General features: G+C 49.0%; 1 protein-coding gene across 5 annotated transcripts in view; it reads right to left on the bottom strand.

The window, feature by feature from the left end:
* Nucleotides 1–14,274, bottom strand: part of SIK3 (SIK family kinase 3) — a 66,459-nt gene that overhangs the window by 22,988 nt on the left and 29,197 nt on the right. For all 5 annotated transcript variants that reach the window (XM_058857005.1, XM_058857007.1, XM_058857003.1 and 2 more), the window contains exons 2-4: nucleotides 8,623–8,739; nucleotides 7,330–7,393; nucleotides 1,637–1,798 (exon numbers count right to left, since the gene is read on the bottom strand). In XM_058857005.1, the coding sequence (XP_058712988.1) occupies nucleotides 1,637–1,798; nucleotides 7,330–7,393; nucleotides 8,623–8,664 (268 nt within the window). In that variant the 5' untranslated portion in view covers nucleotides 8,665–8,739. The remainder of the gene's footprint in view (nucleotides 1–1,636; nucleotides 1,799–7,329; nucleotides 7,394–8,622; nucleotides 8,740–14,274) is intronic.

Raw genomic sequence — 14,274 nt, 5'->3', positions numbered from 1 at the left:
CAATTTCCAGAGCTTCTCAGCCTGCCCATATGGACATTTCTCCAGCAAATCCAGCTGAATTCCAGTTTCCACCAGGGTTAGTTTTTAACTTCTCGCTGTTTGCCAGGCACCCTCCCCCTCCACACAGCGGATTTTTCCCTTGAACACAAGATGGCCTCAAACCATTAGTGCAGCCTTTGCATAAAACACCAGAAAGTGCTGCTCAAAGACCTCCCCAGCAGCCTCTCCCTGAGCTCCTCAACCTCTCCACTCCCACTCCAAGGAGCTGCACTCCTGCTTCCTCAGCGATGCGTCTCACTTATCTCCTGCTCCCAGAAGAGTGAGGAGCAGGTTATCATCCCTGTGCCAAGGAGGACATGGTTCACACTGTTAAGCACCAGAGGGAATCCATGAAGTTCATCTCTCCTTCCTATTCCTTCCCTGCTCCCTCCTCACAGATGAAGAATGAGGGAAACAGAAGAAATTACTGATGATTTTACCACAAACCGAGTGTTGAACTCTAATCTCACACCTCCGGATGGTACACGAGAGAACAGCAACAATGAGCTGGACTGGCTCCTTTCTTCAAGATGCTATCAAGACTGAGGAGTATTTCCCACCTCCCAGAAGTAAAATTGCTCAGACTGCAAAGTTCTGTAGCCCTCAGCACTTAAAACAAAAAAAAATAATTTACAAACCCTTGCAAAAGACAACAAGCTCACCCAGGAAGTGCAGGGACAGGGGCAACCAAGTGCTTTCCAAGGGTGCCCTGCTGTGCTCTTGGCTCTGAGAGAATTAAATGCTGAGTACAAGCTCTGCCACTTCCAAAGCCCACGAAATGAGATGGGCAGGGCAGAATCACAGAATATTCTGAGTTGGAAAGGACCCACAAGGATTGAGTCCAACTCTTAAGTGCTACAACTTGTTGGTTCAATCGGTCATAATCCCACCAAGCCCAACCAAGTCAAGCCTAGCCAGTGTCCCCCAGGATCAGGCAAGGCTCAGTCTCAAGCTCAGAGGATCACAGACACACAGCTCTGTGTTAGGTCAGGACAGAAATGCCCGGGGAGGAAAGCTGGTGACAAAAAATTCCCTCTGCCCTGCAAAACTCTGGGAGCAGGCAGTGAGGGCCTGTGTGCTCAGCTGCTTCAGCTTCTCTCTCTGCAGGGAATAAACCCCCAAAGCACTGAGGCCACGCTGGCTCTGTCACACACGTTGTGAGTGATTCCAGGAGCGCAGTTTCCCCTTCACTGCTCCACCATCCACCTTGTCATCCCTGCTTTGCCATTCCTGCTCTCTCACCTTGCCTGACCTGCTCTGAAGAAGCCCTGAGCAGCAGCAGGACTCAGAGCAAGGTTGGTTTTGTGGTACTGTCTCACCCATCACCCAGAGGAGTGAACACCACAGTGTCTGCAGCCTGGGAAGCCAAACCTGCCTTTTCTTCCCTCTTGTTTTACATTGCACTACTTGAAGGGAGGTATAAATCTCCTGGCTACAACCTGGCAGTTTCAGCTCTGGGCAGCAGGCCACACAGAAATCCAAAGCTTCCTTTAGCTGCACGTTTCCTTCTCCCTGAATACCTGGAAGCAGCCAGTGCCTACATTTATTAACTCCTGAAAGCAGCTGCCTTCCTCCCACACCGCTCAGCTTAGCTCACCTGCTATTTTGATGTTCAGGTTTGCATCCAGGAGGAGATTTTCTGCCTTCAGATCCCTGTGGACTATGTTACGACAGTGACAGAAGTTGACAGCAGCCACAATTTGCTTGAACTTTCTCCGGGCTTCCTTCTCGGCCATGCGGCCGTGGGCCACGAGGTGATCTGTGAGGGGAAGGAGAACACAGGGTTATGGACACAGGGGCTTCTGGAGAGAGCTGGGGAGGTGGGAACAACGAGGGCACAGCGTGGTTTCCAGCTCCAGCAGACATGGGAGAGGCACAAGCAGGGATCAGGCACACCGCTGCCAACCAGTCCTTGCCTTTCTGAGTGAAAGGCTTCGAAATTCATTTTATACAGAGGAGAGCTGAGGTGATGCCTGGAAAATCAGAACTCTTTTGTACACAAGTGAGAAGGTTTTAAAATCTTTTTCTACATCAAAATAAAAATGAAGCTTTTCCAGCTTTTGCCTTCAGTCAGGCCCCATGCTTTGTACCACATCACCTCAAGGGAAGAGAGGTGCAGTGTCCTGGCCATGTGCCGTCCTTCCTTTCCCCTGCTTTTCCACAGGAAACACATCTTTGCTCTAACATGCCTCGAAGATAACTCCTGCTGGAACCAGTGAGGTCCCAGGTAGTCACAGCCACAGACAACTGCTCACCTCAGCTCTCCAACCAGCACAGCCACCACCAGCTGCAGGAGGGATTTAACATCCTCCCTCTCTCTGCATTGATGCAACAACATCCTTGCGAAATCCAAGAAAGCATTTCATTATAAAAATGGAGCTGGCCTCCACTACAGAAATCTGAGCACTCCCAAATATTTTGCTGAAAGCCTGTACTCTCACTCAAAGGTAGTGCTTGTTGCCAGCTGGGCTTTCCTTGGAAGCCAGCACTGCACACATGGACAGGAAAAGCCTCTCCAAGAGATCACAAAGGCAGGCACACAGCAGTGACCCAGCTGAAGTCAATCCACTTCAAAACTACACGCACCAGACTCACAGAAGCCACTTGTCACTGTCCTGTGAGTAGGGATGGACAGGCAGGAGACAGGCAGCAGGAAAGGCAGAGAAGGGAAGCCTCCCTTCAGGAGGCTGTAACTCCTTGGTGGGGCCATAGAGTTGGCCTCAAAACATCTCTGGCCAAAATTAGGCTGAAATGATTCACATCCCTCCCTAATCTCCATTAAACTGGGAGCTCAATACAGAGATCTGTTCTTGAAAATAATAACAATAAATCATTTGTGCAGGTTTCTCATCAGGTGGTTGTGTTTTTCCCCAGTCACCCATTCATTAAAATACCTGCGACATAATTGACTCGCAGTAAATACTAATTACCAAGATCCATCAAAGCAGTTGTGCTGCTCCTGACTGCACAGCAACCTACTTCTGCCTTTGCCCACTCATGTTGTGCAACAGACTCGAGGTGTTTTTCAAAGAACTTGTCAATTAACTCTTGTTCATCGGATAAACTTATTCCATAAGCAAATCTGAACCAGGGCTGGAGAAGGAAAACCATCACCAAGTCAAATCTGACCCTCAAAGTGACCATCTCAAATTGCCCCGTCGTATTTCATTAAGGCATTTGCATGGTCATAAATTTGTTACTCTAAGGAGACTGACAGCAGAGCACAGCAAGGGCTGCTCCAATTTAAGCCACTGATCAACAGGTAATAGCTCAGCTCCTAAATGAGGTCCTTCACACCTGCCACATGGGGATTTGGGATCCAGCCTGTCCATACAGCAAGTGCCCTTGAAAGCAAGAACGAGGCTCCAATCTCTCAACAATTTCCCAAATATTTCAGCAATTCTCCTGCAGGCAAGAAAGCAAACCCAGCTACTGCAGCAGGTGTCTTTCTGCAAGGCTCTCCTTGCCCAAGCCACGTTCACCAGTCCCGGCACAGCCGGTGACAGCCGTGTTCAGTGCTGGCACCTGGGGCACCCCCTGCCCCATTCCTCTCACCCAGAAAACTCTGCTGCCCCTCTGCCCAGCCAGTCCTGCTGAGGCTGCAAAAAGCCCTTTTTAGGTGAGGCGTGAAATTTCACTTTTGATGAAGAAGTGGGAGCGGAGGCCCAGGCTCTGCACGTAGGCAGCGCACGCCGAGCCCACTGACATTTCTGCAGCAGCTCCAGAGGAAGGACAGAAACAATGAGGCTACAGAATGCTTCACATACCACCAAGGGCAACTGTACGCCAAAATTAACCATTGAGAGCTTAGTCTGCACAAACCTCCCCTGCAGTGGAGGTTCCAGAGATGACCTGAGTGTTGAGCTGGGAGCCAGCACCCTGCTCTGAGCGTGCCGGAGCACCCAGAGCCGCGGCGGGGCTGTGCCGGCGTCATCGCGCTCTCCGGCGCGCGGCGATGCTCCTCTGGGTGCCTTCCAGAGGGGAAGGAACACATCATTTCATTGCACAACCCTTACACACATCACTCACTGCTCTCTGTACTTACACGAAGCACCTGACGCTGCTCTCTGTGTTAAAAAAACAATCCAATCCTACACTGAGGAAAAATCACCTTCGGTTCAGAGAGCACTGACACACAAGTTTCCACTCCCCGCCCCTGGACAGACGCCTCGTGCTTTTAAGCTGCTTTCTGTCTGGAAAACAAACACTGATGAAGCTTCACATCTCCTCTGTGTGGTGGATTAAGTCACATTTCCAGTGAATTTGGTGACCTTGTGATGTCAGAAGCAGTCTGACCTTCTAGAGACGGGCACCACAACACTGTTTAATGTGTCTGCCCAGTCCATGCTCACAGAGCTCAGGACAAGCGGGTGGGCGGTGGGGAGACAGGGCAGACGTGGCAACCACATCAACCAGATGATAACTTTCTAAATTTCCTGTGATTTTTTTTGTTAATCAACCAGGAAGCCCTATTCAGTCAATGAAGACTGAGGATTACAGTTTTCATAGTAAACAGCTGAAATCAGACCAGTTTTTAGACTATATTCCATCTGACCTCAGAAAAGGACACTCGAGGGACCTGGAACAGAGACCACCCTATGTTTAAAAGGAGACATTCATTTCTTCATAATGTCAAACCAGCGACCCAACCACACACGAAACACGGACAGGGACAAAAATAACAATTTACATTTGGCTGCTCGAGCCCACAGCAAACCCAGGGCCTGTCCCTGGTCCCCACGCGCCGCTACGCAAACAAAATGAATTATCAAACCATTTCCAGTCAGAGATGAATCAAAGCCTCTTACAGCACAGGCTGCCCGCCGAAGGAGCCTCAGCCCTTTTACTGGAAGTTTGGATAAACAGGTGGTGCAGCCCTCCCAGGTGCTGAGCTGGGATCCCTGCGGAGCTCAGACAGGCAGGGACAGGCCAGACACACGGCCAGCACCGACTGACCACGGCCACTTAGAGAAACCATCGCTCTTTCTGCTGAAAATTCTGACATCTAGCACTGCCTGCAAAACACTGACAGCTCTTTGGTACTGTTTAAGCCTTGGGAAGTTTTGAAAGCATCAGGGAAGCAACTTAAGATGTGTTCCTTTCCAAACCTTGCAGCTCAGAACAGCACAATGCTGTAACTCTGGTTCTGTGGGGTGGCACTCAGCCTCACTCTGAAAACCACAGCTGTCAGCCCCCTTACTCTCCATTTTAAAGCCTTTGTCATGCAGGTGTTTAGGCATGACAAAAAAAAGGCTAAAGAGTGGCACAGGCCCACTCCACAGAGAATCCCCAGTGGCTGCACTGCCCACACACTCCTCACACAGCATCCCTGCAGCACATCCAGCCATTCCCAACAAACCCACCTGCCCTGGCAGGGACAGGCACTGAGGTGAGGCAGGTGAGGTTTTACCCACCAGGAGAGCCCGGCTGCCCACGCTGCCATCCACTTTGTGTCCACCACACGAGGACGTGAGACCCCTCAGCGCTGGAGATGCAGGGACTGCAAGGAAACCTCCCCAGAATGGGCTCCTGCTTCCTCCCTGCAAATTGCTTCTGCTGTTAGAACAAAGTCTTAATGGCTCCTCAGGAAACTCTGAATACAAAAAGCTGAGACTTGAGTTTTCCCCTCTCTGCTCCTGCACTGATGGCAGTGCCCAAAAATCCTCAAAACTGGGTAGAGAGGCACGACCTCCTGGCTTGGGTCTGGAGAAGCCTCACACTATTACAGAGCTGGCTGCTCCCAGCTATCAGTGAGGATAAAATGCTGGGCAGCAGCATGGAAATTAGCCATGCTAATGAGCTGAATTTACTACAGCAGAAAATCTTTCAGAAAGCAATTAGGTTTTCACTTCGACTCACGCAGAAGGCTATTTTTGTAACCAAAGAATTCATTCCAAGTTTGTATATGAGCTTGCACATAGCTCTGGATTTAAAAAAAGATGAGCCCATCTCTGCCAAATTCAACAGAAGAGGGAGAAAAAGTAAAAAGAGATTTATTCTTTTTTGTGGTGATACACACCCAAGCCAACTCCAGGACATGTGCAGGTGATTTTGCTGTGCATGGGAAGGTGAATTTCACAAGCCTTTGGAACTGCTGAGTGTGTCCAGCACCATGATTCATATTTGAATAAACAACTGGAAGGCTCAGCAAGTCAGTTTTTCACCAGGCAATCCACACTTCCCAAACATCAGCTGTCACTTGCTTCCCCTTCGGCTGTCACCTTCTCAGGGAGAAATCCAAAGGACATGGACAATATTGACAAGAAGCCATGGCAACCATCTACAGAGGTACTGAGGAGCTGGTGGCAGTTTGTAGTGGCTGGAAACCAGCACTTTTCAGCTTTTATTTTCCTTAATTCGGGGCTTTTTTTGCTTCACTAAAAGCTTCGTCTTTTACTACAACTCAGCTTCTCCTCCAGAGAAATGAGAAGTGAAATCAAAAGAGAATCTGCAGCAATGACTGACAAGGACAGGGGAGTGCTGTCTCCCAGGAGCTGACAGGCCACGTGTGACTGTCCTCACTTCCTTGACTGAAGCTAATTCAAGCACACAGGATTTTCCCCCTTTTTGGAGGCTCATATTGGCAAAGCCAGAACAGACCAATGTTGCAAAATGCTGACTCCATCATCCAGCACAAAATTCCAGTGTATAAGTAAATTCCTATTTCTGTAAGTTTTGCTACTGTTCACCAAACAAATGAATAAATCAGCTCACAGTTCTTTCAGTTGTGCTGTGCAGATACTTTTATCCCTTTCAAGACAGCTCCTGCGGTCAAGAACACTCAGCCAAAATTCTCTGGGACAATGGTGCTTGGAAGGGATATAACCAACGCTTGCTAAGATAACACCAGATATCAAAAAGAAAAGACAAGACATGGTTTTGAGCACAAAACACTCCAGAACTGCAGGACTGCCTGTTTCTTTGAAAGCTACTGACACACCCCAACAGTTCCACTGTCATCAACAAGGTTCATATAACTTGCCGGGAAGCAAAGCACTCAGCAACACAAAAATCCGACTGCATGACTATTTCCAACATCTTTAATCCCAAAGTGAGCACGAAAGAGGAGCAGCACCATCTGTCAATGAAACCCAAAGAAGAAACAGAGGTTATGGGTGTTATTTTTCCATCGAGTTGGTCTCATTTATTCCTTTCCTCCTCTTGTCAATGGAAAGTTTGCAGGCTGAAGGGCACCTCTTGGCTGAAACAAGAGAGTGTGGCAGCTATTTTCAGTTTACTGTAGTTGACCAAGTGCATTATCTGATTAAAGAATGCAATAAATATACTTACCAAATATTTCCCCTCCACTGGCATACTCTGTCACCAGATAAATCATCCTCTCCGTCTCCATAACCTGCACACAAGGACAGACAAGTGACACATAAAGGGACTGCTGAGTGCAATGAGAAATAGCTCTAAAAGCACCTTTATTCCTTCTGTAACACAGCAACTGCTCTCATCAGGTGCAAACTGTAACCTTCCCGTGCTTTCCAGAGCCACCTGCAGGAATGGGCAGTGACTGGGGACAGTAAGGATGAAACAGCAAGTTTCAAACACTAAATCTGTATTACACATAACACTTCACCTGCACCTTCTTCCTCCTGCCCTGTTTCCCCTCTCTTTAGCATTTATTCCCCGGACTTGCCCTGTTTAAGCAGTCTGGGAGACTTCTCAGCATTGCTACCCTGCTCTTCTCCCATCCTAAACAAAGCCAAGCCACAAGTGTCACCTCTTCAGTATCACATCAAGAGCTTTAGATGGAATGAAGCAGGCTTAAAAAGGTTTTTTGGCTCAAAGAAAGAGAAAGGTTTTAGGAGTAGGTTTGTGAAGAAGCACTCCCTGAGTACCTTGAAAGTGCCACAGTCCCTGTAAGCATCTCACACATGGTTTGGCCAAAGGAGCTAAACATTAACCTCTGTCACTTCTACTCAGTTTTAACTCTTTGGAGTCCAAGTAAATATTCCTATCTCTCAAGCACAGATGGGAAACAGAGTCCTTTACTCCTCTGCTCCCATCACTCTGCAGCACGCTCCTCACAGAGGGGCACAAGCAGCTACCTGTGTAAAGGGCAGAAAACGTGGCTTCTGCCTCTGAGGGTTTTGTTTGCAGACAAAAAAAAGGTCAAACAAGCTGGAAAAAAAAGTCTGCAAACAATATTCAAAAGCAAGTCTGCTGCCAGTATTGATCCCCTTCCAGGAAAGGGCTGAGCAGATCAGCAGGGCCTGGGGGCCACAGGGAGCTGGGCAGGGAGAGGAGAGCTCAGTCCTGCTCCTGGGTGAGATTTACGCCCTCCCTTAAAGTGAGAAGGGGAACCTGCATCCGGTTTCAACTGGGAAACTGAGAAGCACACAATGGCCATAAACAAGTGGCAGGAGGCCAGCCCACAGCGGAAGCACCATGTCCCAGAAAAGAGAAGGATTAGCTACACTTTCCCCCTGCCCCTCCAATCAAAGCACTTTGAGACCTCAAAAACATAAAGGGCTTTCCCAGTTCCAGGTAGAAGGAATGGAGGGATACCTGGATAAAGTGCTCCTGCACAGTGCAGAGCCAAGGGATGGAAACTCCAAGGCAGAGCGCTCCTACCTGGTACAACCGGATGATATGTGGGTGGCAAAGCATCTTCATGATCTGAACTTCTCTAAATATCTTCTTCAGGTTCTCTTCATCCAGCTGAGTCTTATCAATGATCTTTATTGCAACCTGGCAGAGAGAAAACAGAAGAGAAGTTACTGACCCAGCTGCATTATCCACACAGCAGCTCCCTGCACCAGGGCTGATAAACCCCAGCAGGGAATGGGGGGTAGTGTCACCCTTCTAACAATTGAGGTATTTATTTATGTGTTTTAAATCAGAAGTGTTCTGTAACACTACACTAATAGAGTTTAAACAAGTCTAAGTGCTTCCAGTCAGCTGCTCTCCAGTCTCCAAGATTTTCCCTCCACCTCCCTGGTGTTGGCAGCTCCCAGCTCCTTTGGGCATGGACTGCAGAACCACCAGACTCCAAAGGTGGAGACACTTCTGTGCTAAGAACTACCTGTCCTCAAGTCCACTGAGCATCCTGTTTCATCCACACACAGACAATAAGGAAGGGAATCTTTTCTGCAATGGTGGGATGAATGGGAGAGAAAAGGCAGAGTGAAACCTTGATGGAGAAAACTGCTGAGAGAAAAAGCTGCTCTGCCTGGCAGAGGAACATCTGCCCTGCTGCTTCTAAATCAAATTTCAGCCTTAAGTATCTTCCTCCCCACCACGGAACACCCCTGCAAGCGAGCAGCTCCAGTCTCAGGATTTGTGGGATGAATTACCATCCCCCAGCAGGTTTTGTCGCTCGGAGATGGCTCTCCCTGGGAAAAAAACCGCTTTCACAAATCTCCTGGTTGCTTTGGTGGAGAGCCTACCTTACACAAGTCCTGCCCAGGAAAGCTGCAGCTGCAAAGGCCTGGGGAAGGGCATGCAAAGCAGCACTGCCACAAAAACCGCTGAGGATGCACAGCCAGAAAGATCTGACACAGAAATGCTTGGCTTGTCCCAGACCCCAGAGCTCAGTGGGGACAAGGACAAGTGCTCTGTGCACAGCAGCGTGCCAGGACCACGGGCACAACCCCACGGGGGCACACGACCCAAACACATGTCCCTCTCCTAGTGCCAGCCCCAAGGGCAGGGCTAAGGGATGCTCTCACAGGCACACACACAGCCAAACAAAAGCGGCATTAGATCCTTTAAGGGAATCTTTCTTTAAGGGAACAATCTGAAGCACATGAAAATTAAGCCCCATATTTTATGATCAAATCCCTGCCAGAGCAATAACCGCCCTGCATGTGAGCAGAACCCAGCAGAATCCCGAAAAGGCGCCCAAGTACAATAAGCTGTTTCTTTCATTTGAAACCTTTAATTCAGAGCGCAGGAACGCTTCCAGCCTTCCAAGTCACTGAGCATGCTTCCTACAGCAGGAGCGGGAGCTGAACGGCAGCCAGGTCTGGCACTCTGCGCTGGGAGCTGCTGGCAGGAGCGGGGCTGGAGCCCAGGCACGAGGTGAAACGGCAGCAGGGGCTGCCAGGCACCGGGGCTGTGATTAACGGGGTGCGCAGCCCCGCGACCAGCCCAGCGCGGGAGACCCGAGAGCAGCGCTCAGGAGCGGGCTGGGAAAGTTGAGGGAGCCAGAGGGGGATTGGGAAGCACTCTCCACATGCTTTTCACCCAAGGTTTTCCTGCAAGAACGGGCTTTTGTAAAGCTTGAGCATAAACATACATAAAAGCTAAGAGACGCTTCCTCCAAGAGCAAAGCCAAGATGTCTACCCAGAGACATGAGTCATTTTCGGGCCCAAAGACGTAAATGAAAATCCACAGATCTGGAGTATTCCTAAGCTCCTTACTCATTCCCAGTTCTATATTTGCTCTAAGGAACTCTCATTTCCCAGCTAAATTATATGGCTCGAGCTGACACTCTCGGCCAAGTTCAAGGTATGCAGAATATCTGATTGCACCCAAATTGGTCAATAGGGCCAGACACAACAGAGCTGAATTCCTCTGGTTTTCCCTGATAACCCGGGGCAGGGAGCTCCAGGCTGCCAGCTCCCCTGTCCCCTTGTGATGCTGTGGGATTTACACGTGGGGAGTGAAACTCCACACCCACAAGACACACAATAGCTGGTTGGGAGCAAAGCCAGACAAACAGCACTCGGGAGATGTTCTTGAGATGGAGCTCATCCCGAGCTCAGCCAAGCAGCCCCAAACCCAAACCCACCTCCGGGAGTTACGCGGAGGAGAGACCTGAAGGGGTTTCTTCCAAATGTTTTCATTCCACACAAATGCCTCCAGCAACTGATGCAACATGAAAGGCAAAAGTCTCCTGAAAAATCCTGGGGAAACCACCTTGTGCTCTGGTTTCAGGAAATGCAGAGCTTCCTCAGGACTGTGCGAGGGTGGAAGTAGGAAATCCCCTCTGCGGTGGGCAGGAGGGACACGCAGGGAATTTCAGGGATGTTCCACTCAGGGCTCTTTGGGTTCTTCTGGAGAATCAATGTTTTTCCAGAGGGAAGGACTGGTTTAAAGGTTTTCCAGAACAGACCAGGTGGTTTCTCCATTCCTGCATTTCCTAGCTGGCTAACATTCTCCCTTTCCTCGGAAGATGATTTGGGATTTCAACAGAAAAGGGACTGGCTGAGGTCCTTGGGTCACACCAGCCACACTGACTCCATCTAAAGCTCAAGGGATGGCCACAAGGAATTCAGCCCATTCTTTTATAAGTTATTTAGTTATTGGAGATTATAAATCAGAGAAAAACAAGCAAACAAAAGGATCTTTAGGATCTTTACGGGAACAATCTAAAGCACATGAAAACTAACCTTCACATTTTATGATAAAATCCTTGCCAGGGCGGTAACTGTCCTGCCTCCAAATACAGACATATATAAAAGATTTATTATTTATGCAAAAAGAATCAGTTTCAGGTAGTTAAAATAAACCCTGAACCCCAAAATCGAGTGCATTCCCTCATACTTACAGACACCACATAAAACAGAGAGGAAGACTAAACATCATTAAGTAAAGCACAAATTCAGGCACAAGTAGAAGAAGAAAACCATGATCTAAATTCTCAAACAATGAATTACTCTAAAAAAGGAGTCTGAGAAATTAACTATTCTTTTATCAGAAGTTAATGAAGCTTACAGGCAGGAGGATAAATGCCAAGCCTGGAGCATGCATGCTGCTACCAATTAACAAAATGTTCCCGCCACTTGTAAACAGTTCATTTATTCCTTCTTGCATCCAAGTAAAACTTGCACTAGTAATTTGAAGAAGGAATTGTTATTTGGGAGAAATGACAAGTTACTAAAAACAGTTGGTGGAGAGCAGGAAGGTGTTCAAAGTGACACCTGCAGGTTGCTCTGGAGGCCCTGCTCTCTGGAGCCCGGTGGCTCGCCCATTGTTTTTCCAGGTTTTTCTTCTCCTGGTGCACCTCAGCTGAACAGTGCTCTGTAATTCCTGTGATCCTAAAGCAGTGCTGAGCCTGTGCAGGCCAGGCAAAAGCCTTGTGGGGAGGGGTGGAAATTTCAACCACATGAAAGCAGAAGGGGAATGGAAGGAGGGGTACCGAAACTGTGCAAGGCGAAAAGGGAGCACACGGTTATCCCTGCTACCAGCACAGCCCTGTGCAGCCCACAGCAGGTCAGGAGGGATGAAGGCACACTCAGGCCAAGGCAACAAGTTGGCTTCAGTGCACCCCAAAATGCTCAGAGATGTGAGCTCCCGGGGAGGAGCCCAGGCTGCTCCTCTGCCTGGAGCACCATCCACTCCCTTCAGCCCAGCACATGAAACCTTGACAATTCCTGCTCTCAGACTCACAGGATTCTCCTAAAGTTCCCAAAGTGAAACATAAACAACATTGTAAAGTCCTATTTTGCTCTGAGATACAAGATTTTCGAATCTGGCAGCCACCAGAGCTAAATATGCCAAAGGTGAAGAGCTCTGAAATGAGGCACAAGGCTTGGAACAGGAGAGAGGAGAATATCAACTTGCAGGAGTTAAAATTTATATGGAAGTCTTGTTTCTCAGCTGAGTGTGGATGATAATCCAGACAGACTTCCTTGAATCCACAGGGCCCTGCCAACAGGAAGGGAAATGAATGCTGGGTGCCCAGGCGGATGGGCAGGGAGAGGACAGCCTCTGTGCCCTGCACTGCTCCAGCTGCTTGGAAAGGCTCTGAGAGAGAAAGAGGTGGAAGCACAGTCTGTTTTCAGTGGAAAGGAGCCATGGGACACTGCTTCCTTTTATTTCTGTGCTGTGAACAAAGGAACAAGCCAGAGACCCTGGCCTGGGCTAATATCTCCTCCTTCATGCCATGCATCCTGCTTGGATCTAATTATAATGCAATGATAAATAAAATTTCTTGCATGAGTGATCATTCCATAAAGAAATCTCCTTTTCCCTTTCAGTTCAGCTACTTCTGCAGTGGCCTGAGTGAAAAACAGAAAACCCCTTTTTCCAAAAGGAGCCCATGTGCTCAGTCTGATCAGTGATCACTGTAAAAGTGTAATTATGGCAGTGGCATTCCTGTAAATCAGCACGGATCTCCTCCACAGAATGGGAGCCAACAGATGGCACCGGCAAACCGACTGCATTGAGAAAATCAACATGTTTATTTGGGAGCAAGACATTTCCTAGAACTGTCCCGGGGAGTCCTCCTGCCCCAGATTCCTCCTGGAAAACGCTCAGTAAACAGTGCCTGGGTGTCCTCTGCCACGGATGGCGGTGTCCCTGCAGCTCGGTCCTGTGTCACCCCAGGGCAGACAGCAGCCACACCGAGAGCTGACACAGAGAGGCTCTCTGGAATAAATGAATAAACCTGGAGGAGGCTCATCCACCCCAATTCCTCCTACATTTGCGGTTAGCAAAGGAGCCCCCTCCTCTCCGTCCCTGCAGCCTTCCTGGGCTGACAACGTGAGCTGTCAGAGGGGCTGACAGGGAACAACTCTTCCCAGCTGCTCCTGCCTGCCACAAACACTTGGGAAGCTCGGGAACACGGCCTGTTTGGATTAAGCAGCTGCTGGAGGGGTAAAAATCACTCCTGTAAGCAGATACCAGAGCTGCACAGGAGAAGTCCAGCAGCAGAGTCCAGAATTACAACGGAGAAGGGGGAAAAAGCAGAGGGATAAGGAAGAACACACTGGAGATACGTATATGAGGCACACACAGAGGCTCTCAACGGGCATATGGACACACAGCTGCGATAAAAACACAACGTGAACTCCAGGCTACTGCAGGTCGTGTCCTCTTCGGGAGCTGAGCTGGGTGGATGTCACTCCACAGCAACGCCCAGCTTCCGTATGGACACTCGGGTGGCACAGGCACATGTTTCTCAGGCAAGCTGTCAGCACAAGCCTGCTGGTGTGCTTGGGGTCACCAAAAGCGAGCTCTCTCCATGCAAATAGGCAATTTGCACAGCTTTTAGTCGTAAGAAAGCGCTCGACAAAAAGGAAGCACTGACACTGCCGATTCCCAGACTGCTCTTGGCACACTCATGGGCATCTCCTCCTCGGAATTAACTAACCAGCAGAACCTACCTAAGTCAAAGTGATACAGCAAATAAAACTAGGCCAGTCTGCAGCAACATCAGTGGCTTTTGGAGATGGCACAAATGCAAATATTGGCAGCAACTGAAAGCAGGAAACTGTGGACGAAGATGTGCACAGAGAAGCTGCATTTGCTCAGGAAGGAAGTTCTCACCTCGTCCA

Source organism: Poecile atricapillus, chromosome 25, assembly GCF_030490865.1.
Source record: "Poecile atricapillus isolate bPoeAtr1 chromosome 25, bPoeAtr1.hap1, whole genome shotgun sequence".
In the NCBI taxonomy this organism is placed as follows: domain Eukaryota; kingdom Metazoa; phylum Chordata; class Aves; order Passeriformes; family Paridae; genus Poecile; species Poecile atricapillus.
This window is presented reverse-complemented; position numbering and strand designations above follow the sequence as displayed.